Raw genomic sequence first — 26,514 nt, forward strand, 5'->3', positions numbered from 1 at the left:
GTGTACACTGATGCACCCGTGTGCCTCTTTGTCCAATGAGCTATTTCATTGTGTGTGTGTGTGTTTAAGAAGTGTGAGCTGTGCATTTGTGTGTTTACCTGGCTCTTGATGATGTCATCGTCCTGGTGGACTTGCAGAACATATCCAGAGTTGCAGAAGATGGTGCAGCGGTCTCCATTGTAGAAGTGGCGTCCAGGGCTACTGCATTTGAGCTCTGCATTGCGGATTAAGGGTTCCTGGCAGTCAATGGCTTCGCACGAATAATGTACACAACTATGAGGGAGCATGTGTGCATGTGGGGGTGATAAAAGAAAGTGAGAGAGGAGAGACATGAAGAGAAAAAGAAACTTAACACCACCTTCAAAGTTACAACCACCATAAATTTAGAGTATAAAATAACACTGCAGCTACTCAAACATGGAAGGAGTCGCACATTTGCTCACAAACAGTAAAGCTATGCATTTAACCAACCACATCCATCCATCAATGACTCCTTAATATATCAAATCAATAAACCACATGGAAAAAAGATTGCCATATTTTCTATGTGCATGAAAGGGGTGTCTGTGTGTGAATGCAGGATGCAGAGTGTACTTGTGAAATAAGAGCAACAGGATATATTATGTGCAGGCTACAATGGCAGGGCTTGGCCACAGCTTTGTGTTGGCAGCGTGATGGAGAATGCATTTAATGCTATTGGAATGCTCAGATGCCCAAGGCACCTTTTTACAACATTCTACATTATAGGGTTCCCCTATGAAGTCGAAAGTATGCTTGCATGTGTGGGGAAACACTGTTCTTCCTTTTAAATTATTTAAGGGGCAAAATTCTCTATATTCTTATTTATATATACTTACCAGCTTTCCTACTATAGTGCCATATGATACTAAAATAAAGTAATAACCAGATGAACTCTTAGTAAAGCTCATATTTATTTATTTTTCTTCAATAAAGAGACTAGGAAGGGGCTAAACAGAGCAGGTAAGGAACATTCACTGAGCAGTAACAGTCCCTTACATCTAGGCTTCCTGAGGACACACTAGGAACACTTTTTTTGTGTACACTTTGGTTTGGAACAAAATGTCTTTGTGGTTTTCTGCTAGTCGCTCTGGAATTTCTGACATAAATTACAATTAACTACCTGGAAAACTATCCCCTCCCTGTATGAAAGGTACAGTATATACAACAATACAGTACAACTGAATATACATCTAACACAAAGGAAGAAAATAGTGTAGACGCTGTAATGTTAATAGCTCCTGCAGTTGTTAACAACTCAGAGAAAAGGGATGTGGTGTTTTGTGGAGGCATAAGTATTACGGGAAATGTGCTGCACAGCCAAGGAGAATGAGAGAGGGAAAGTAGGAGCTGGAGGCACAGAAAGGGGAGAATTAAGAAGGAGATGGCAAATACTTAGAAGGAAAGGAAGATGACGTGAAAGTAGAGAATGAGAGGACAACATGGGATAAAAGATAGGATGAAGGGCAAGGAAGGGAGCAAATAGGGAGCGAATAAGAGAAGACTGTGGGAGGTAGAACGGGGATGAAAAGTTGACAATGTAAAGAGGGAAAGATGCTCTATAGGCCCACTATATTACAATATTGTGGTGCGTTGAAGTCAAAGGCTCTAAAGATAATAAGCCATGTCTGGAAATTCGATGAAGTGGAGAGAATATGAAAGAAAGGCAAGTCAGCGAGAAATGGTTGAAAGCAACTAGTGTGCGTGTGTGTGAATGTGAGTGTGTGTATGGTGGCAAATCATTTCCTGGCTGATGAGGATACACAGCAGTTTTAATCTATTTACGTGCTCTTGGATGTCTTACTGGCACACAACAAAAGCCACAAGCAGCTCTATCTCTCCACACAGATCCCATGACCAACCCATTCTTTGTATATTGTGTGTTTATTTGTGCGTTTGGTGTTGAAAGGCCCGTGGGACCATCATCAGTATGAATTGTTTCATGCATGACAGTGGTGTGGTAAATTGGTAAATTGTGACTTATTTTGTGCGCGTGTGTGGTCTGATGTAGCTCTATTTGTGAGGAGTGACTTGGCATCCTATGGTCAGAAGTTTAAATGAGAAGTACTAGAACTCAAATTTTGACAATTTTCTTTAACTAAATCAGTCTTAATTACAGCGAAATGCAGTGCAATCAATAATTGTTGACGATTTTGACTTTGATCTCACTCATTTCCTCAGAATGGATGATGGATTTTCAGCTGTTTCCAATTGTTTCACCACACTTACAAAATTGTCAACATTTGGAATTCAGTTCTGCACTAAGTATTGCCTTTGATGCTGTACTGTCAGGTCATTTATTTAATAAACTAGTTCAAATTGAGGAAACAGCCACTGACAACCTGAGGGTTGAGCAATGCAAAAGTAATTACAGGAGAAACATGTCCATATTTGCAGGACTTTTCAACAAAAATAAATGCAGCATGTGCTTTTGTCAAACACAATAGCCCCTTTCAAATAATTCTTTCAAGGTGGGGATATTACACTGATGTTACTCTTCTCTGGTTGTATACAAGTACATGGAAACGGAGGGGTGGAGCTCACACATTTAACACGAGCATCATTTGTGTCTGTGTAAACAAGGAAAGCGTCACAATGAGGAGGTCGGTTTTACCGCGTTATTGAGGAGTATCCGTGCGAATGAGGTCACCTGTCTGAATTTTACAGAACTTTTTTCCAGTCCTGTAAGTTTTCAGCGTTATTTGTTATCTCCTACATTGCAATGCTATACCTGTAGCTTTGGTAGATGTCTAGCTTACACAGATGCTGGCATCATTATTTAATGAATGCCTCTCACTCTGGCATGAACACACACATAAACTTACTTAGCATCTCATCTCTTTTGTGCCAACGATGCCATCGAGTTGCATCTTGGCAGCTGTCATTTTCTCACCCGGCACCAACATTTACACAGCTCATGTACTGGTTGTGTTTTTCTTTAAACTATAGTGTGTAACTTTTACATATAAATGAACGTCCTTTACCTTCGAGCCGGTGTCCAAAAAATCAAGCATATTGCTGCCGGGTAAATCCCTCTGCATTTCATGTCATATGGCACTTTTAAATGTTAAGGAAATTAGCTGTTGTGTTTTTATAATTACATAAAACCTCAAAACCAAATGTGAACCAGATCAAACATCTGCGCCGACATTTTTATAATGATATTTGTGATGCTATATTTGGTCGCTTGTGTGGACGGTTCTATCTTTGGTTGAGATGTGTGTACAGCACATTTTGGCATCGTGCACACCAATGCTCACCTCTGGCCAGTAGGGTTATAGATCTCATTGCTCTGGCAGCCACTTATCGTGATGGGGTCAAAGGACTGGAAGGACCGCAGACCTACGCCGGAGATGGCCACCAGACGGGAGGCAAACATGACCAGGATGGATTTGGTATGATAGAAGGCCACTGACAGGTCATGGCTGACGGGAATCACCAGAGGATTGGTACGGCAGCTCAGGCGCCACTCACCTGAGGAGACAATTCCAGAGATCATGTCAATGGAGCTGTAACATGGCAGGGGTGGAGGACATAGAAGTTGCATTCTACCCATCTATGACATCTCACCTAAACTATGGATGCCCTCTTTGGTGTCCACCAGCTGAACAGTGATATTACACTGAGTCTGGTCGATGTAGGCGGTCCCATCAGCAGCCAGGTGGATAATCACTGCTGCCGCCACCATGGGATGAGAGAAGTGAGCCTGAAGGCGGGAATTCAAAGAGATTAAGCTGAACATTTTTATCAACTGTATCATCTCATAAAGCTCTCTTTGAAAAGTTCATATATTTTCCTCAAAGCTACTTGTAGGTTTTCTCAATTTTTATACTGCATGTTTGACGTTACCTACAGTAGGTGTGTTATCCTGCTGTTTTCCAAAATTAAAAACATTCCATGCATCCGATACATTGTTACTGGGGCATATTTCTTCTGCTCTGGCTCAGGCTTTTCAAATTTAAGAGAGTTGGGCTCTACCAGCTACCATAATGATGCAATTATATAATAATTTACTGGATGGTATCCCAGTATAGATTGCCATTGACTGAAAGTTGGAAACTCCATAACTCAAAAGGGACAGAAAGAGAAGTGGATTAATTAGCTTAAATTTAACTACTGGACCATTTGTGTCGATTCACTTCAGCACAGATGTGTAAGACATGCCAACAATGTGTGTTTGTGTGTTTCCTTAAGCCTTCGATGGCACATAAATGTCTGTTGGTTCCCCATTGTTTTCTTTCACCTTTATGCTTTTGACGAACATTCATAAAAGTCATGAAAATTAGCAAATATTTTTACACAATTCGGAAACATTTAGATTTCCTGATAATCCCGCCTCTAAAATTAATTTTGTCTTTAGTCAAAAGACTCAGTGACAGGTACTGAAAAAAAAAAAAAAAAAGTGTCATAAGACATAGGACACCCTGTACCTGTCTAATATGCTGGCATCTATTCTGTGAATACAGTTCTTACCTTGAGCCAGTAGTTAGGATATCCCCAGGATGTCTTGTGGGATTCACGACAGGGGAACCATGCATACTGGGACACCCCGTCAGACAGGTCAAACACCTTGGACTGACATGTCTACAGAGAAACAAAGAGGAAGAGAACATAATAATTACTTTTATATACCTTCCTCTAGATCACACACCTGACACCACGAGGGGGCAAGAGTGGGCTTTGCCCCTCACTTGTATTTTCTGCCCCACCAAGTTTAATTTTTTTATGTACCCAATAGAAAAATTGCAAAAACAACAAAAATGTTGGGCAAGATGAAGTCGACTTGAAGGATCGCTTATGCTGGAAGCTCAACAAACAAACAAGGAGGCTGCAACTCTGCTGCGGAGAGGCAAGACGGAATTTCGCTGGTTTATTTTTCTGCTGGTTTGGCATGTCAGAGACAGATAAGTTCATGCTGTTTGCATAGGGCCACGTGGCGCTGTCCCCGGTTCTGAATGGAGTAAGAATAAATGAAGGGGAAAGTTAAGGAAAAACTGTTTTTCCAAAAAATGAAAAATAATAAAGAATCTGAAAATGAGAAAGTCGATTTATCACAAAGAGGGGAGAAAAAAAGGGGTGACTTGGAAGAACTTCTTTATCTTCTTGTCTTGCTTGTTTTAAAAGGCAGCAGCGCAATTCCTGTTATCCTGCAAAGTTTTAGCGATTCTTTTAAGTCCTAAAATGCGGTGAGGCCTCCCCCGATATGTACTGCACAGACAGCATCTGCTGAACAGAGCATAGATTGTGCTCATAATGATCACTTAAAGCGAGCAACAACACTTGACAAAATCCTTTTAGATGGTATGTTCACTTACCGGCTCTGTTAAAAAGTTATTTCTAGTTCATAACTATGAAATGTCTTCAGTTTTAATGCTGCCACCCCTTTACTTCTATATATGTCAGTTGGTTTGATGTGCAGCTGACTCTTGCACGCTGGTCTTCAGCCATGTGCATTCACTATATTCTTACTGTATGATCTGTTTGCGCTCAGATCATAGCCCTGATTCCCATAAATAAAGAAGACAATATTCTATATGGTACCAATTATTTATGTCATAGCCCTATCCATGCATTTCATACACCCTCTTATTTTCCTTGTTCTTGTTCACCTGTACTTGCATCTGTGCACTCCACCTTGTCATACCTCACCTGCCCACTAGGCGGCCTCGAAGAGTCGTCTTGATAAGCACCTGAATTAGTGACCTGGGTCACACAGCTGCAGCACTGGTAAGGTTGTTTGAAGTTTTGTCTTCCTAGCCATAGTTAGTCATCAGTTGCTTGGGTATGTGACTAATATTCTGATGCCTTTCCAAAACCTGCTGTGACCACAGACTGGGGCACATGTGGGGAAGTAGACGACCATAATATGACAATATAGTTTTTATTGTCTTCATTTGAGCTGCCTGCTGCAAGCCAGCTGTGGAATATTCAAGTTAAAACCAGCTGGTGTTTGGCTGCTATATCCTCCACTTCCCTAATCTCTCATCTTATCAGAAACAGAGATGATTGTTGAGCTGTAAACTGAAATTCTGTAAATAGTGGTCACCGTATTACTTTGACTTTGTTGACATTCAGAAGGTCAAAGGACCTACACACACACACACACACACACACACACACACTCACACACACATCAGGAGCTCTTTTAGGATAATGAGCCATGTTTGATAAGATGCGAGGGTGAGAAACAAGGAGGATGTTGAGAAGATGTGGTTGAGAGACGATGCTAAATAGGAGGGAAAGTAGCTGACAGAGAGAATAGAAATGACAAATAGACACAGTGACAAAAGACTATTGAGCAAAGATAAACACAGACAAACCAGGGGAGGGAGGGCAGATACCCAAGGACGATAAGTTTCGCCCACTCCCCTGAGCTAGTGAAATGAGACACCGGTAACATGAGAGTTTTGCTAAAGAGGCTACTGTAAAAATCCTGCCACCATGGAAAACTGGCCAGACCACCTATCTGCCCATATATCTGTCCCCTGAATCTGTTGACGTGACCTTTTTGTGCAGAGCTGAAGTGGCAGAAAAATGAGAAATGCAATGCAAATGCAATTTTTTTTTTTGTAGAGACACAAATGCTGTTAGATTTCTATATCCTTTTGCAGTAATCAGGCCGTTAGTTATTGATGAATGTTCATGTAAAGAATACTGAATTGAAAGCGTGAGCAGCCCTCGAGTCAAACCGCAGAACTGACACTGGCTTTTTTTGGGGCTGGACAAGAAAACAACGAGCAACTCCCCCACGATTGTGTGACCTCCCAAAACAATGTGATATAAAATGACTATTTGGTCTGATAAAGAATTGAAATCAACAGGAAATAGTTTCAATTGCCCACCACTAGCATGGCAAGTGACTAAACTCTTTCCGTGTGCAAAGTGATGACACGTAAACACAGGTGGCACTACCCCCCCTCCCCTCCTCCACTTCTTCTCAGCCCGTCTTCCTCATCCCCTGGTGTGTTTTTCTAACAGCCTACCGTTTGAGACAGACAAACACTGCTTGACGTGCCAAAACTGCTGCCCTCGAGCAACCCCCACCACCACCTTCATCCCCTGTAAAGCATCACCCTAGTAGGATGCAATTCACAAGTCTCACAAGGCTCATTACATTTCCTCCAACCTCCACACCACGCGATGGTCAAAGCACTCTTAATGGATTTGTCAATGATTAAATTCAGTCATTAAAAAAGAAAGGAAGTGTGATGGACATGCACATTTGCACGCACAAGTACTTATCCATGCAAGGCGAGCGTAGTTCCACACTTATGGATTTGATTAATTTATCCATCTATCCATCTATACGTCCTCTTCAGTGTCACATGGGGCTGGAGCCAATCCCAGCACATTTGATAAGAGATGGTGTACACTCTGGAAAGGTTGTCTATGCGGTATCAGACAGGAAATCTGAGCATCTGCAGGGAATCCACAAAGGCCCAGGGCAAACATGGAAAACTCCCCAGCTGGCCAGTCCCGGTCTCAGACCTTTCTAAACAATTTTGTGCCAGTCCTTAATGCTGCATTCCTTTTTTCTCTGTTCTAATATATTCCTATTATGAGAGTATATTCCAGTCTCAGTTTAGTTCAGTCATTCATGTTCAGTCTAAGTTTTGATATAATAGTGATATAAAAAAAAAAAAAACTTGTGCATGCGTTCATTCAGTTCTTTCAAATGGGAGTTATAAAAGAAATGTAGACGACTGGAAATCATGGATAAACATTCCTGTGGCTTCTTTGTGCTATGATCAGGTGTTATTTAAGGACCGGGGTGAGCGTGTTCCCAAAAGTACGTCCCATAGGATAGTAAAAGGCACGTGCATTGATTAATGCTCCGAGGAGAGAGGGACAGGAGCCCAGAAACAATTATAGCACTCACTTTATCACAGGTTAATGGAACAAAACCTGATCATTTTAGAGAGAATTTGCACGTTCACAACATATGGCTCCAATTATTAATTTACAAAGGCTACTTCAATCAGTGGCAGCAGTTGTATTTGCTGTTGTGAGCACTGAAAACAGTCAAGACTCCATCATATTATCATGTATCAGTATGGCACGAATGGAGCCTTATCTTCATCCATGGCTGTCTTCAGAAGGATGGCAGTGAGAGATTATCTACGCAGATAACAAGTGTAGCCCTCCATGCTAAGTCCCTGTTCAGACCTGGCATTAATATGCAACCTCAGAGTCACAAGTGGACAGCTCCGGTTACACGTGTGAACACAGTGAGATCTAATCACGGTGACCACATTCTGTTATGAAGCAAATGCAAATGTGTCCTGGACCACTGCAACTGCTAATGTCCTTTATCTAGCACAAGAATGTAGCTTATTATCACAAAGCTCTAATCAATTTAAAAGCCCATAGATATATCATGGGCCAATCTCACATCTACCTTGGTTGGGTTTGTGAGGAACACTCCAAGGAACAGAACCAGGCTCTGCTGTTTTGAATTCATGCTTTATTTGTCCCAATTTATTAGAAATGGAAGACATATTTCTGTGTTATTTGCTCGTTATAGTTTGTCAAGAAGCCTCCCAGTCTTATGCCTCTCTCGACATGTAAATGACATAGCTAGCTCATCCAAAATAAAATGGTATCGCCCTAAATACGGTTAAAACGTCAGTGTAAATACAATCCATCTTCGCTAATTACATTGATTAAAAATGTTCCAAATGAAAGCAACGTAGCTTTTCTAATTGCATAAAGGGCTCTAAAGTGAGAGCCGATCCTAAGAGAGTCACACGCGGTGATCATTTTAATGCCCGGGAGCTGTGGTGAACACAAGGAAATAAAAGAAAACCTTCACAATTGTCCGTGAGCATGAGGGATGACCTCAACAGTAAAAGCTATGAGAGAACGACACCAAGAATCAACAACAAAGCATAACTCGTCGTCATCTGTCAACACAGAGCATTAATAGGCGCCAGTGAAATTTACGTGGAACGTTCTGTTTGGCTATTTTGACACTGTTCTTTATACCCTGTGTTTAGAGGGTTTTTGGGTTTCATATTTTAGCATTTTGATGATTTTATCTCATTCAGACCAACACTGCGTCATTAAAGAACACTATCCATAAAATGGGGAATGGGTCTTAGTAGGTGGGGTGGATGGGTGGCGAGTACTTTGAAGAATAGAAGAATAATTCTTGATTGAAATACCCCTCCCTGCGTACCCACAATATCAATACAAGCAGTTTCCATCATTTTAATAAATCGAACCATACCCATCCCTAACAGTTAATGTTCCATGTCGAGATGTCCATTTGGAACAAAAAAACATTTCTAACCTTCCTTGGAAACAATATCAGTAACACAGGAGATGATTTAAAACTCCTAAACTCACACACACATGCACACAAACACATGGTCTTAATTTGTACCAGCTGGCTAGTCCGAGGGGCAGACAACAGCCAACCCCAGTCGATAGACACACACTAGTGTTTGTAAATCACCACTTTAGATAAAAGGAGAACTAAGTATCTTGAGCCAAGGGGAAACCAAAGGAGCTAAAGGTGAGGAGACAGAGAGATTGCCACTGTCAGATCCACTACCCTGAAAATATGTTTGTGCGGGGGAATGTTCTCAAGCAAAACATAAAAAGGGGAAAACATTGAGCAGCGCATTTAGTAATGACAGCCACTTTAATAATAACAACGGTGCAAAACATCTCAACTCTGATGGAGACTCTGTGCCGGGGTGATCACCTCCGCAGAGGGATGATCCCATGTTTCACAATTACAAATCTACTCAAATATGAACGTAGACATGACCTACACCTAAACTTTTGATTTTGAAGCATCTGGATTTTCAATTCATGCCAATAAACCCCCCGTATGCATACAAAGATGGCCCACAGACGTATAGGAGGCCCCATAAAGACCCTGTGTGTAGTGTGTATCCTTTAAACACTCGAGGACAGCCCAGGAGCCTGATGAAGATCTTGGCTCAACTCAGGAATTTTCTAACCCTCACCCAGGTCTCTTTACTGTACTTTGTATTGAACGGAACCCAACACAAATAAGCCACACACAGTACAGGGAAAGAGATTGTTTTTCTTTAATGATAAATGTTTCTCATTTTTCATGTTGGCATGCTCTTTCCATAGAATGCCCTGGCCACACCTTCCAAAGGCAATAATTAAGCTAGTTACTGTAATATATTAACTAGAAAATATTTCTGTGCCAACATCCTCACAAATCACCCGCGATCTCGATACGAAGGCGGCGCGGAGATGTAGCAGCTATAAGACAATCTGTTTTTGTTCATCAGTAGGCGTCCTGCAAGAGGCTAAAGTTCTACACCTTACGTCACCCCCCCCCCCCCCCGCCCCAAGCCTCAGTTATGTATTGTTGAGTTGACAGACCGACATGAGGATGCCATTGTGACAACATAATGTTTCATAAACAGTCAGTAAATTACAACTGTCAAGTGTCTGGCAGTCCCCCTTGTCTGCACCAATTTGCAAGCACAGATTTCACTGAATGATTCTCACCTCATCCTCTTAAATCTCCATATTTTTTGTGGTTTTTGACTTCATGCATTCATTTGCTTTCATGCTACTACAGCTAATTTATTCTGTGTCATAAATCAAATGACTTTATTGCCTCCGCTGGGGAGGTCATGTTTTCTGTAGTGTTTGTGTGTTTGTCTGACAGCAGGATTACGAACACTGTGAGGCTGAGTTTCACATAGTGCTGCCTGGTGTTTACAGGAAATAAACCTTATGGAACAAACATGATTTGATTGACATCAAAATTACATTGCATTGTCTTCATGTGATGTACAACAGACCATATTGCAAATGTGTGTTCTCCAACACCACGTAATGGACACAGGAAGTGATATTTGCACACACAGCAGATGCATTAGTCTGCTCCTTCACGCAAAAATCCAAATATTATCAGGTTTCACCACGTTCTCGCTCTACAGAACTGCAACACGTGCAGGGGAATGAGTGCCTGCTCATCATTGCTTACAGCTTTTAATAGGGACTGAGCACCAAAAGTTTGCCTTGGCGGAGGTACACACTCTCTGAGAGGTTTCTAGTTTGACTTTGTAGAAGTACTTCTCCACCAGGAGAGGAGAGTACCTGCTGAGCATGATCAAATACATCATTAGTTTCTACGCCTTGTGTGAAATGTCTACAAGGTCAGGCCGTCACCTAGTTTGATTTTCTCTAGATTTATGGAAATTTTGGACACATACACATTAAGAAAATAGTTTCCTAAGTGAATATTTATCCTGCCACAGCCCCCTACCCCTAAAACATGTTTATTTCCATCAAAAGGTATTTATTTTTCTTCTTTTCCATTCCTCTCTCTCTTTGTTAAAACCATATATTTGAATTTGAAGCCTGAGTATGGAGAGCCGGACTGAGCATCTGTGAGGCATTTGTGGAGGGAAAGAGAGAAGGAGCAACCGAGAAGAAACTAGCATGAGTTTTCCAAGCACCATCCCATGGTTTACTGGAATGCTGGTGAGCGCCTGGTGTGTGAGGTAATGTCCTGTCACCCAGTCCCACCCATACCCACTGAAGTTCACCGTCTCATTGGTCCACAACTAATGATGGTGATGTTCATGGCCTAGTGAGAATGGGGCTGTTAAAGTTAGTGAGTGAGCGCAATTACGCCGTTTACCTATCCCCGTCTCATCAGGGCAGACATGACTGGGTGGTAGGCAGCGCAGACCGCAATCTAATGTATAAGGATTGGTGGGCATTGAATGCCAAGAAGTTGAAAACAGATGGGAGAGGAGTAAATGTCCCTCAGTCAGTGGCCCCCTATGCTCAATAAAAGCAGAGGCCAAAACCGTGCATATTAACAGCCTGAAAATGTTACTGGAGGGTCATCAGTGCCATGAAAAAAATACACCTACCACACTGAGGCTTCCACATGGCAGAACCACAATAATAATTGAAACAGGAAAAGTAAAAGGGAAAAAGGAACGCCATCCCAGAGTTTTCTTTTTAATGTTACCACACGCTTATGTCACTGGCGCTGTGCCTGACGAGGTCTGTGTGGTTTGGGGGGGGAATGTTGGTGAGAGAGACAGTGCCAGAGGAGCTGGCTTTCTTGTACTACTAAAAGCAGCAGCTCAGCTACTGTAGGAACTTTTTTTTGTGGGTTTTTGTTTTTGTCGGATGTGTGAATATGCGCTCTGTATGTATCCCCCACTTAAGTACACATACATCTACCGCTGGTATTTTTGGATACTGCAGGACAAAACTTGGCCACTTATTACCTTCACCAATGAAGTTATTCATTTCTTTTTTTATTGTTTGTTTGTTTGTTTGTCAGGATGCAAAAACTGCCAGGATAACACACAGACCAAGGAAGAAGCCATTAAATTTAGGGACAAAATCAAGACTGAGGGGAAAAAATACAAGATTTTATTTTATTTTTTTGCAAACAATGCAAGATAAAGTACTGACGGGGCATTTTTCATCAGGCACGAGTTAAGGCACCTGCCAGTAAACGTCTACCTGTGTGTGATGGTTTCCTCACTTCAGTACTGCTGCTTTAGTAATGGCTTCGTTAGTGTGATAATTTCTAAATGATTACCTTCATTTCAAGATGACTATTTGCTCATCCTAAGGTAGTGCTGCTCAGCACGCCCAAGAAAGGGCCGCGGTGGAATACTCAAGGCCATCTCTATAGAATTCTATACAACATGTGATAATGCATGATACGGTGCACCATCTGGGGGAGGAGGAGGTGTAACGAGCGACTCTTTCGTGTTGCACGGCGGAGGTGAGGCTTGCTCGTGTTCTATTCTGATAGAACATCAACATAAATAAAGTTTTAATGAAGTGTTCAGGACTACCGTGGATTATGACAACACAACCTTCAGACCCAGCAGGAAATGGTTTGTAACCAGAAACTGACGCATTCTTTGGCTGACGCACATCGGTTTAGTGTTACTGAAAGGGAGGTGTCTATTCCGAGACTTAAGTATGGCTGAGACACCGCAGGTGGAAAGATTTCATACGTATTCCCAAAAAGTGTTAAATAAACACGGGCTGCTGCATTCTGCACAATATCGAATATTAACTGATGACAGCTACTTATTGATCATTTTAAACACACTAAACGGGAAAATTTGGGTTTTTTTTTTTTTTTTTTGGTTTGCACATTGCCCACAATTCAGCTGACCTTCAAGGTTTTACTGGGCTGTTTCTTTATGTGAACTGAGGATTGTCCAATTAGGAACAAATGAACATACTAAGGTGGGTAAAGAAAGATTTTACGGTCTATGTATGTTTCAGAAATCTCCTGAATTTGGGAAAAGAGGAAAATGTAGCATGCATGTGCACCATGGGACTACGGATACCCCGAGGTATACGATTGTTTCAGTTGCATAAAGAAGAATGGACTGTCCCCTTGTTAATACAAAATTGTTTCTTTCAATATACCTCACCTATCCCCATCCTTGGCCTCTGACGCATTACTCACCTAAAGATGGGTTATTTAATCCCAGACCTCATACACGTGTGTTTGTTTTACATCTCAAGATGGATGAACTTCATATATAAACAATTTCTTGCAGCGTGAGAGAACTAAAATGTTATCCCTTCTGTTGCTTATGTATAATTAAGGGGAGTGTTCTCCAGGGGTGCCCAGGGGTTGCGTCAGAGATTGCCTGGGCAGCAACCCTCTCTAGAGAAATCACCTGGTTTACTGTTTGATCTTTAAGTTTGAATGCACACGCATGCTCCTTCGCTAACACACGAACATGAAGGCAAAAAGTGGGCACACACACACGAACACAAATAAATGCAAATGGGCACAACATACACATACACAGGTTAGTTGCTAGGGCCAGTTCTGCAATTCAATCCCCCCGGAGCAAGTTGAGCAACTCACCATATTCCATGGTGTGGTAGTGGGGGAACATTATGTTCTTCTCCACAAAGACAGCAGTAGTACATTTCAGTCCCCAATGGACCTGCCCTATAATCCTGCAAGGAGTCGGCTGTGTGTGTGTGTGTGTGTGTGTGTGATAGTGTACCTTGTGTATGAGCTTAAATAAGCGGAAGCTACCTTCCTCTTACAGGTAACCTCATATGAGAAGTTCTTTCTGTTGAGGGTCTAACAAAGAGAAAGGTTTACAAATAAAACGAACACAACTTTTAAATCTGACTGGAATATTATATCACGGGTTCAGCTTTTTTTTTTACGTGTGTGTGTGTGTGTGTGTGTGTGTGTGTGAGATCATTAATGCGTCTGAACTTTATTAACTTCATACCTTCTCTGGTATCCATATGGTATTTTGATTGGATCACACTGCTCATTTGAGGACATTTTAAGATGGCCAACCAAAACGGTTTTGAATTATTTTCCATTTCCAAAACAGTTTTTATTCAATGATGTATTTTCGTTTGAATGCAATAAGTCTGTCAGTTAAACTAATTTAAATTACAACCACTAACCATCTGTCAATGGGTCTGACTCCTTACATTACTTTATACTCAGCAGACCTAATGTATCTTTGCTGTTTCTCATACTTCCTTGGCTGCTGCGTGGTCTCTCTTTTTTCTTTTTCATTTACAGATCTCAGCTTCCCTTCCATATATTTTTTTTCCATAACATCTAAATCCAAGGCAATAGTCCTGCTCTACTAATTGTAATACCGTTCTACTTTAACTGTGTACATAACTCAACAATTGGCTACTGGGATTTGCTTTGATCAAAAAAAAATGAATGTATTCCATTCTTACAAAGTTTCAGCACATATTTACATTTTGTAAGGTGGACTGCAGGTTACTAGGCCACACTGTACAAAAGGTCGGTTTGTTTTTACAGCTCTATCCACCATTTACTCTTTGCTGAACCCTCCCTGGTTGAAATGCTGGGGCAGTCCTCATCTTTGGCCCTGCTGCGGTGCATGAAAGTTTAGACGTTAAGGAAGGAGAACTTGGCTTTACTGCACAAATGCTGCATTTGAGATGGTGCGCCGTGTCAAACATGGATAAATGAGCGTGTTTCTTTATCAGTTTGTTTCACAGTAGGAATACAGTTTGTTTTTGTTGTTGGGTACACAAATACACTCATTTACTTAAGTCACTTTCGGGGGTATTTACATAGACTTACACCCATTTCCTGGAGGCTCACCCCTACCTGCCTAAAACTAACCCTAACCACCGACCCACAAATCAGCAATCGGGGACACGTAGAGCTTTTGTCTCTGATTGCACAAGACATCTCCAAATAACTGCTCTTAGGTCTGGGTTGTGTACCTAAAATTGGCTTAAGTCACACACGCGCGCACACACACACACACACACAGAGCACTTGAGATTTCGTGCAGACACACGATCTCTTTCTCCTCAAGTGCCTTCTTGTGCTGTTGTTGCCTTTCTTGCATCCGCAAAGATTCCTATCACTGCCCGCCTCGCTCCCACTCTGACACACAAGCACACATAGAATCAACGCCATCTTGAGACATCAAACACCACTGATACACAGGGCTTGTTTGCTAGATCTGAGGAAAATGATGTACTATCCAACCCCCCCCCCCCAAAAAAAAACGACACATTGAGAACACAAAACACATACACTCCTTTCACACTGGACTAACATCTGGGTTTTGTCTTAAGTTGGAAATTGCAAAATCGGCATTTACTCTCAGGTCAAGTGACTCTGCAGTGGTCGTCAAAGTGTTGTGTGTTTTCTTGAGCAATTCAACGACATGTATTTCATCCACAAACACTCTAAACAGGTCTGAAGCATTTCATTCTGGAAATTCATTTGTTGGACTTACATTTTGTCATGAATTCTTTTGTTTTGATCTTTGTGTTCGATGTTTTTCCCCAAAGTGTTCCTTATTTTGATCTTGATGATTTCGTAAGTTCCTGCTTTGTTTTTGAAGTGTAACTCCCACATGTCTTTATTTTGTGTTTTACTTCATGTCCTGTTTATTGTCTTCACCTGTGTCTCGTTAGCTAATCGCTCTTCGTCAGCCTCAGACATTTGCTGCATCCGAAATGCCATACTAAAAACTATATACTCAAACAGTATACTTAAGTGTGACACAGTTTTGAGTTAATCTCAATGGTATGCATCATTTCAGATGTACTACACTTCCTGCTTCCTGCTGCTGAGTTGTTACCATGCACCGCATTGGCACATAACACTGCCGCATTGCATTGTGGGAAATTTCTGCTTGGCTGGTGTCCAACAATCCACACTAAGACATTTCTCCGGACTAAGTATGGACAGGGCATACTATGGATAGGGCAAATATCACATACTGTTTTTGCATACTCAATAGGGTGGAAGTATGGAATTTCGGACGCAGCGATTTTGTTTCTCGCCCGATCAGCTTCTCCCATAACCTTGTGTTCTCCCACCTGTTTCTCGCCGTGTCATTAGTTCAATTTGTATCATAGTTCAGTTACTCATGTCAGTCTTAGCTTCTCTTTGGTTATTCTGTTATGATTTGCTTTTGTTTTGGCTGTTGCCTGTGTGTATGTGTGTGAGTGTGTGCGTGTTTTCCAGTTTGTTTAGCAATTTAGCAAGAAGTTTTGTGGTTTTAATTGCCCCTAAAAAACTCAAGTTCATCAGTTCCTGACTGTTTCAGTTCATCTCTGGATTTGTGTCCTGACACAATCTTCTCAAAAGGCAATTTTAGCAAGTTAAACTCCCCTATTGTTTTGTTTTGTTTTGTTTTTAATAAATTGTCACTCTAATTTTAAGAGGAAGTTTAAAGAAGATCTCCAGCCCAAATTTAAACCACAAAATCACCTACTAACAAGGCAAGAGAATGTGTTAGGAGAATGTGTTCTGTAATTTCATAGAAGAGTTGGAGATGATCCCATGAGATCAAATCAGGTGTCGGACCAAGAGACAAAGCTGAGAGGAAAAAAGATGAAAGTCAGTACATTGCTGCTCCATTTTTATTTATTTATTTTTTTTAGATTTATTTGTTTGAATAAATCTTTTCAAATAAGGAGCTACAGTATGTGGACCTGCTTCTTTCTCCTGGCACTGCTGCAGACTCTGCATGTTCTATTGCTTGTTGTTGTTGTTGTTGATGTTTTTTCACTTTTCATCCACTGTATTTGCCCTTTGCAGTATGAGCTCTTCCAGGTTATGCAATCATTGTTGAGCAGAAACAAATCCTGGAAGGACAATAATGATAAATGTATGCTAGAGGTTAACCTGATCAACCAACTTGAACAGAGACCTTCGCTGTCATGTAGGCTTTGTAATGGTATTGTCTCTGGAATGTGGTTAGCTGAGATCAAAGTGAAACTCTTAAGTCCCCAACAAGAAATGACAAGTGCCCCTCCCCCATATCTCCATTACTGATCCAGTCAAGCAGAAAAATGGTTTGTACATTTTGTGTACAGGGATTGGGTGGAATGACTGAAAATGAGTGTTTTAACCACGTCGTAAATGTAACCGTTCCACCCAACAGCTAGTCCAATGGCAGCTTAAATCCCTGGCAGAGTCACCCTTAATCTCATTTATGCGTGGTCACTCAATGCTCTCGACAGTTGTTTCTGTTGTTTCTAGAGAAGAGATACCATGTTGCAACATGGCACGCACTCATAGCTGCAGCGTGGTTCCACTTAATCACTGACATCACGAAGAGGGAGTGAGGCATTGGCAAATTGATCAAACAGGGTGATTAATTAATGTTTTCCAACTTGTGGATTCTGGCAAGGAAAGTTTTTTTTTTTCCCCCCACTCATGAATTGTCATATAAATCAGAGTATGTAAATGTCTACATCTGAGAAGATGAAGGACTTATGAGTTCTTGTAACTAACCGATTTTGTAACTGCAAAATAAATCAGCGACAAACAAACTTGTGCAAAGGTGACAGTCAAGAACATTAAAAAAAAGAGTTCGCAGAATCTTTCTGTAGGCCAGTTCACAAAAAGACAACAATCTGATGCTCCTCATGAACACATCTATATCCTTCCACACTTCCCAAGGGAATTTCTCATCTATTACTTGCATAGGTAATATGTTCATAATCTTTTTTCAGTTCAAATAAAATAAAAAGTCCACAGCAGGCAAATTCAGCATTTTCAACTGGTAAATCCAGAAACAGAGCTTTGCCGACACCATTTCTCAACCGTCAACATATTGATGACACTCATCATAAAGTTGCCAAGAAGTTTACTACCCCAACAGGTTTCTGAATCCTTGTCAAGGGAAATATGTGGGTGTGTGTCAGCAAAATGCTTCCAGCGAACTAAATCGCTCTGACAAGTTAGATTAAAATCTTGACAAAGATCATAGATCAACTTGTCAAAGTCCCCCGAGGAAATCAAAACACTTTATGTACACAATTCCCCTAAAAAAAACGGAGACAACTAAAAGGAAGTACACTACATACAATCCAGATGCCAGAGGACATTACTGAAAGCTCCTGAAAACAGGTAATATTTGTTTTTCTTCTGATTAGCTATTATAGTGTTTTATGGATGTTTTCTAAAGTGACCACATTTAAACAGAGTCCACAGACAAGCTCACTGCTGAGGGCACGTATTCTTATTTTTGTATTTTGGGGGACATATCCAAGTCTGCACAATTGTGAGCCTGTATGTATGTGTGTGTGTGTGTGTGTGTGTGTGTGTGTGTGTGTGTGTGTGTGTGTGTACATACGTGCATGTGGGTTTTTTATGTGCGAATGCTTGAAACTGCAAGGACAGTGTAATCAAAGTTCATTTGGAGTTGAAGAGATGCTATTTGATGCTGCTGTCGTGCATGAAGCTAGAGTGGAAAAATAAATGTCAGTGATTACATCAACATGTACTGATGCCGGTGAAGGGCTTTGAGGACACAGGGTCGTTTTTCTTTCTTTCTTTTTTTTTAAAAATGTACCTACATGTGTACTTTGCTGAAAAGATGAGAGAGTGAGAGAACATAAGACAAAATGAAATGCAGAGATGAGAGGCAGATAAAGATATTGAAAAGATGGTTCACCTGCCAGTTTTCCAAAAGTGTGCATACATTTGTGCATCAGTGTACCTTGTAACAAAGTGGTCTCATCACATGACCCTTATTCTCCTCAGTTAAAGTGTTTTCTGTATAAATGTTATGTAATTCGTGGAAGAAAACCTTGCCACATGGGCATTTTCCTCTCGTACCTATGCAATGGGGAGATGAGACCAGCTAGCCGCTTCTTAGCATAGCGCTATGAACGGTAGTAAGAGGGAAATCCTTCATCCTCTCATTTAGATTCAGATTTAGATAGTTGATGTCGCTTTTCTAGTCATCAGCATACTTTTTTTGTCTCCTTAAATTATAATGTACGGTGTCAAATCACTAATCCCAGTCAGAAACGTAGTTCCGGCTGTGTGTGATTCTTAAATTACAGTATCTCACAATTTTAAATTATGATTTTGTTGTGAGTGCTACACATAAGAGTTCTAATGATATCGGCAAAGGCCGTTTCAGAGGGAATTTTATCTGGTGACTTTTGACGGAGCTACCCTACAGAGCGCATCCACAACCATTCATTGTAACCATCTCAGCTCCCTATTGCACACACACAGAGGAGAGACGGGTATCTATTTTCTTGCTTGACCCTGGGGACGGCAGCAAATAAGAGTATTTCCCCCAAAAATTAGTTTCTTTTGCTATGACCTAAGGAAGCAGACATTCAGGAGTAAGTAATACCTTGTTATTTGTGATTACATCTTGGCCACTCTACCTCAGCCCATTAAAGTGATGAATAGGAAGTTTAAGGAGATAGTATATTTCAATGTGCCGTAGTTTTGAGTGGGGATTAATTAGGATCAAACCTAATGCACATCTACGTATACGAGGCTTTTGTGTGTAAATTAACGTATGCATCACCCTAATGTTTGGTACAATCAGTCTCTCTCTGCTTTGCAATGGAAAAAGATCAATGCTTCCACCACGTTTAGGTGGAATCAATGGCGTCTTGTCCCGCCTTCAAGAAGCATTACTTTAATGAGAGCAGCAAACTTCTGCATCCACCCAGAGAGAAAATCGAATAAAACGTCCGCATCTCTAAAATGTCAAACCAGCCAAATAGGTTGTCTTCCAAGTGTTAGGCCAAAAAAAAAAAAAAAGATGGCTTGTTATAATTGATATATGGACCAGTAAGCAGAGGAAGCGAAACATCAGAGTGCAGTCCTGTTTTAAAAAGCGTTGGTGACTTTACCTTCGTGACTGCAGGGTATCCAGCAGCCACCTCACCGGAGCAGTAGGGTTTATCCTCATGGGACACTTCAACAGAGGACGCCCACTGGTCCAGGAAGCCACTGGGGGTGTAGAGGCCACAGTCCCTGACACCCGTCTCTCGCTCAAAGTCCTCACAAATACCATCTCCATCATAGTAGTAACACATGCTCGGCTCCTCTGTAGGTGAAAAGTGGACAATAAAACCTGTCATTTCGACTCCATCATAATAAATATATCTGTGCTAGGCCTGTGGAGTAAAAAGGTGAGGATTAATTAAACCGTTTCCATTCTATTATCGAGTGAATTATAATCAATGTTTGGAAATGTTTAACAAGAAGAAAGATGAATCAGTGTTTCAATCAACTGGTTTAGTGAGAAACTGTATCGAAATATAAATTTATGTCCCACATAAAACATATTGCAAAATCCACATTTATATTGCAATCCACCATCTTAGGTGCACCTTTATTTTGAAACTCCCAGGGCATGCCCATTTTACAGTTTCTGCAGCTTCGCAGTCGGCTTTATTTATTTTAATTTTTCAAATGCTCACTGGTAAATGGACTCTATTTATGTAACACTTCATCTACCTCAGCAGTACAAAACCAGTCATAATGGAGCAGAGATCATTTTAGCCAAATGAGTGATTTTTTTTTTTTTAATTTTATTTTATTTTGCCAATTCCATCAAACTTTCACTTCAAAACACAATAGTGGAAACACAACTATCAAAACCGGTTGCTCCTCCAGAGCCGTACAAGTTTGACATATGTCTAAACTTTTACGGCTCCCTCTGCTTATTTCATCCTTTTTTTATAGGACAGGCCCTCTGACCCCTTTGGGGACATACTTTTGAACCTTATCTTGACTAATTTGGAAGTTTAACAGGCAGAAAGTGGGTGCAGAGCGAGGAGAAGTGAGGGATAAATTCATAAGCATATGAGGATGAGAAGACTTGAAAGAAAGAAACAAAAGGAAAGAATTAAAGAAGGAGAGTGACAACAGGAGAGTGGGAGAGGGTAAGGGAGGAACCAGACAAAGTCAAGAGGTAAGGAAAGATACAGCAGTAATTTTTCCAGACATCCCACCCGGAGTTAAGGTCTGGGACTGGAAGCTTATGGGCTGGATGAGAGGGGAGCAAAGCAGGGAGGTTGCATGGGCCTCATTGCTCTCAGCTAAAGCAGTGTCAGCCGGTGGGGTTCCTGTTAGGGGGAAAGGCGGCATTCTGTGCCAAGTTGGCCAGGGCCTCCTCCTCGAAATTCCAGCCCTCCCCAGCACAGCCAAAAAACTAAAGTCAGTTCTGTACTCTGGCAATGGTGAAACGAGGGGCTACTGAGGGGGCATACAGAATCCGCCCCCGCCACTCACTCAGCGGGAACAGAGGCGAGGAAGAAGGGAAGCAGAGGGAGACAAGAGGAAGCTCAAACAGTGGCGCATGAAAGCTGCAGGAGTAATAGGTAGAGTGTGAGCTGAAGAGGGAGGGAAAGGAAGAGGAGAATTGCTATTTGAATTTGGGCAGAGATGGAACTAACAGATAAGTGAAAATGTGGAAAGGTCATTGGGTGCAGGAGCAACAGCCCTAGAGTTGGAGAAAGAGTGATGAGGTGAACAAATATGGACAGGGAGAAGAAAATTACAGAGGCTTTTTGAAAAAAAATGTTTTGTTTTTTTTACCAAGACAACACGGCAAGCTACATTTAACAACATTTAATATCAGATCTTGTGTTTTTTCTGCCCCTGTGTTTTTTATTATAGCACTGAGAACCCTAGACTTATACTGGTGTTGTAATGCCAGGTGGGATTATGCAAAACGAATTTGATCATTCCTTTAAAAGCAGATAGAATTCAGGTTATTCTTGTGAATAGCCTATAAAACCTCATCCAGACTGGTCCTGTTGGTGTCAATTCTCCACCCAACTCTTTTATATCCAACACACTGACAAAGAGGCACTCTCTCACACATACAGACAGATGGACAGAAGGTCCCGTCATTATAGTGTCCGATTTCTGCGCAAAATTACAGCTATATCACACAGTGTAGGACACACACACACACACACACACACATATACACGCACATGCACGCACGCACACACACAAACACACACTCAAGTGCTGCAGTTGGTGGAAAAACAGCACAGCCAATGCATTCATCCGGCAATCTGACAGGGATTAAGTGGCCACTTCACAGAGGCTCACACATGTGTGTGCATGCATGCATGTACTGTACATGCAGAAACACACACACTATCACAACGGGGGGTAAAATGACTGTCAGACAGCAGGAGAGCAGCACAGGAAACCATCCATCTATTCATAAAACAAAGCAGCGTAGGAGATGCCAGTCACTCAACTATGTAAAATAAGATGACTCACCCTTTCAAAGCGTAATGATTTCCAGATTTTTTAAGGAAGGTCAAAACGATTATGATATCTAATAGCCTTTTTATTCTTTTGAGAAAACATTAAGTACTTTGGTACAAGGCTGTATCAAAACCACATCCTTCTACCACTTGGCAATTGCAAAGATCTTAATAAATCAGGGGATAAATACCTTGATCAAAGTGCTCTTGGGCTGACTTTCTATGAACTCAATTTGATTTCCAGTATTTTCCTGAACCAAAATGTAGAGAATTAAGCCTCTACCTGCAACAAAGCCTCGTTTAACCTCAAGGCACCTGGTTGCATTTGACTTACCAACACAGTTGAAGAATGGCTCTTTCTTGCACTGACTGGAGCAGCCGTCCCCGTTCATGGTGTTCATATCATCACAGTCCTCTCCTTTGGAACTAAAATAGCAAGAAGACAATATTTAGATAATGTTTACAACAGCCTGGCCAAAAAAAAAAAAAAAAAAAATCCTCCATCCTAGTGCAGAGGCTGTTGTTGTGGGGCCTGACCATGAGGTGTGGGATGTCATAAAACCTCCATGATGATCTCTGACTTTGATCTTTCTAATTCGGACTCTCATCCGAGACCGTTCAGTGCCAAAATGATCTATATTTATCTCAGTCAGTACATATTCTATCCCCATCAGGCTCTACTGTTCACTCTGTGCCAAAAGTTACCACGGAAAACTCTCAACGTCAGGTTTTGAGAAATCAGAAACCAAATGGAGAGAAGGGAGGCATTCAAGTTGGTAATTTGTTGAAGCAACAAATTAAAAACAGGGATTTCATAGGGAGGACGAAAGGAATTGTGACAACAATCCAACAAAGTCAAAGTCTGAGGGGCTTGGACGGAGGGTCAAGTGACGAGGGAGGAGCTGCAAAGGAGGACGATGTCGAGGCACGAGACGAAGGCGGACCAACTCGAGGAAGTCCACGATAAAAAGTCAGACGTGTTCCCTCAAAGCTGGACCACAAAAAAATGCAACTCGAATTTGATGGATCATGACGGTATGTTCATTACTTGATTTAGCAAACGGGGTGAAAGACAACAAAAAGTGTATGTTGAATAACTTTTTTCTATCTGGATAAGTCACGCTCTCCATCTGCCAGAATTTGTACACCGTTGTGTGTACAGTCAAGATACTGGGTCACTGTCCACATATGCCCTGAGCGTACCGTGCCTGGGTGCCATACAGAAAGATCCCATTCATAATGAACTAGACTTTTGGAGACAAACGGGTCCCAGGTCGGACTGTGGCGCATGAGTGTAGAAACTCTTTGTGTTTTGCATAGTCATCAACTGGAGCACCCACACTGACCATGTTTGTGGTGCGAGACAGGCACGTGACCTCACAATGGATAACAGTTAATTTTGTGACAGGTCTTCTTTCTTTCCTCAACACGCAACAAACTTCCAAGTATTTAAAGTGACAGAAACTCCAAAGAACAAGAGGCCGGGAGAAGTAAGCAGAGATGGTGTTGCATGTTAAAAATCCTTGGTGTATTTCAGGTGTCATCTCACACCCAACTGCAGCGGCAGTGCACAGGGCAAGTTTTGATGTTGATCGAATCGACATTTACGAAGATAAGTGAGTGACAGCCAGAGATTTCCTGTATTCGTAGTTGGATAATTAGATAAGATTCATCTGTATGTTGTGTGATGATGTATGTTACCTCTGAATTCGCCCATCTCCACAGTAGGGCGCCCCAAGTTCATGTACCAGAGCAGGCGAGGGCTCACTCTCGCTGCGGCTGGAGATAGTTTGGACCTGATATGTGTACACAACATGCGGCACCACATCCCTGCACAGAGAGTGGCAAACATCACAATAAGTCCATGTATTTCAGAAGAATGGGAAGCCTTGCAGACATGTCAGACACAGAACCACAAATAAAGGAAGGACAAAAAGATTATACACTGAGAAAAGAGTCTCGGACCAGCCCTGTGGAAAATTGGTTAGAACTAGCAAGTGTGTGTTGTGGGAATCTTTTCGTATCTGAAGTATCACAAGCCAACACAAATAAAAACATCTGTCTGAGCAGACATACTTCCGCACATTTACCAACATCCAGTCTACCAGTCAGTCAGTGATACGGCTGAGTGTAACCGCTTTGGGTTGAGCCCAATTTTTTTTTTCCTTATCATAGTGTTTCAAGGAACCATCATGATGAACACACAATGGACAGGAGAAATATTTGGGGACTACTCACTTTGCTGGTGTTAAGTCGCCCTGATGGTTCCTTGAGTCATCATGATAAGGAAGCCTACAAAAAAAAAATTCTGAAAGGAAAACAAAAAAAACATAAATGAGAAAACCGAAAAACCATAAACGAAAAAAACCAACGCTGTAAATGAGAAACCGACACCATAAGCAAAGCAACAAAACTGTCAATGAGAAACAACAAAAGTGCAAGAGAGGGTGCTGTCGTGACATCGGTTGTCGTTGTCCTGGTTCTTTGTCAAATAGGTTATTCTCCTCTCTGTTCCTTTGTTTGCCTTTACATTGTCTTTTATTTTATTTTGTTGTTTTAAATCTGATTGATGGTCAGTCTTACTGGGTCCTCTAAACCACTGATCATGTGACTAACATAGCTTTGCTTCTGCAACTCAGAGACGTGGAGTGTGGGACACAAAAAAGTATAGTTCCTATGAATCCAGATTTTGGGACAGCGTGCTCACAAAATTTCTTTAAAAATTTAATATATTTAGAAATAAATTGAAATAAAGATTTTAACCATGTAAAGGCAACCAAAAAAACATGTTTATTTACGAACGATAACTGATTTCACATCAGCACTCTCACTTGCAAGTTGTTTACAGCTTTTTTAATACTATTTCTTTGTTTTTGCTTATAGTTTTGGTTAATCATTTATAGTTTTGATTTGTCGCTTATGCACGTGGTTTCTCGTTTATGGTTTTTTTTGTAATCTAAATTGTGTGTGTTTGAACTGGTAACCAAGCTTAAAAATATTTGATTAGCTATATGGTGCAAATTTGATCAGGTGCAGACTCATTCTGTTTGATGATTCTCATTAAATATTTTGTGGGTTTTTGTCTTTAGAACTACACCGGCTCACCACACTTCAAATTTTATCTGAAAAACACATTATTGTGATTAGTAGTAGTAGTAGTAGTCGTAGTAGTAGTAGCAGTGATTATTGTTATATCACATGACAAATCCCATTGAGTTCCTGCTATTTCTCAAATCTATTAAGGATCGTCTAATGTGATTGATAAAAAATATTTTGTACTCTATATGACTATCTTACTGTCATGGGTGTGATGTGCTCTTGTGACAGTTGCATACATAAGAAAAAAGTTAAAAAGAACTGAGCTAATGTCGAATGAAAAAACTGAAACTGACAGATTCTAGTAATATTTTTATAGTTTGAAAAACACACAAAAAAATGCTGTGAGACGGCAAAATAGAGTGGTGCTGAAATTGGAATTGCTGAACATGCGGTTCCCTTGTCTCTGAAATAAGGTCTGCTTTAGACAAACCTAAGATATTTAAATTTTTTGCTGTATGACATAAAATATGTCGGTAAAACCATACTCGTGATTTTTTTTAATGTCTTAAATACGGTGGTTGCTAACAAGTAGCTAAACATCTGATGTAGGTTTTTTTTGATAGCATAACGTTAGCTTTGTATTTCAATTTATTGCATTTACACTTAAAAAGAATAATAAAGTTGGTGTTCATTTGTGAAAATGATCTTTCTGGACAAAACATGCAAGTTTTATAAGTGTTTGTTATTTTCTACAATAATCCAAAATGTAATACAAAAACACAGTTGACTTTTGGCCAAGGGAACCTAATGCGATGCTAACGTCTGGGTTAGCTTCCAAAAATACATCATCCCTGTGGCACTTTACAGAAGTGAATGTAATTGCTGTTTTATGTTCTCCAGGTTATTGAGTGCATAGTGGGATAGGAA

The 26,514-nt window shown here is 40.9% G+C and overlaps 1 protein-coding gene across 1 annotated transcript in view; it reads right to left on the reverse strand.

Annotated features, from left to right (window-relative positions):
- The window catches only part of pappaa (pregnancy-associated plasma protein A, pappalysin 1a), a 103,162-nt gene that overhangs the window by 35,304 nt on the left and 41,344 nt on the right, over positions 1–26,514 (reverse strand). Inside the window, exons 8-14 of the mRNA XM_086186987.1 lie at positions 24,250–24,378; positions 22,883–22,974; positions 20,167–20,363; positions 4,492–4,602; positions 3,589–3,724; positions 3,279–3,492; positions 99–273 (exon numbers count right to left, since the gene is read on the reverse strand). Of these exons, the coding sequence (XP_086043113.1) occupies positions 99–273; positions 3,279–3,492; positions 3,589–3,724; positions 4,492–4,602; positions 20,167–20,363; positions 22,883–22,974; positions 24,250–24,378 (1,054 nt within the window). The remainder of the gene's footprint in view (positions 1–98; positions 274–3,278; positions 3,493–3,588; positions 3,725–4,491; positions 4,603–20,166; positions 20,364–22,882; positions 22,975–24,249; positions 24,379–26,514) is intronic.

This window comes from Aulostomus chinensis, chromosome 19 (genome assembly GCF_037954235.1).
Source record: "Aulostomus chinensis isolate RoL2024-O1b breed Wild chromosome 19, RoL_Achi_v1.0, whole genome shotgun sequence".
In the NCBI taxonomy this organism is placed as follows: domain Eukaryota; kingdom Metazoa; phylum Chordata; class Actinopteri; order Syngnathiformes; family Aulostomidae; genus Aulostomus; species Aulostomus chinensis.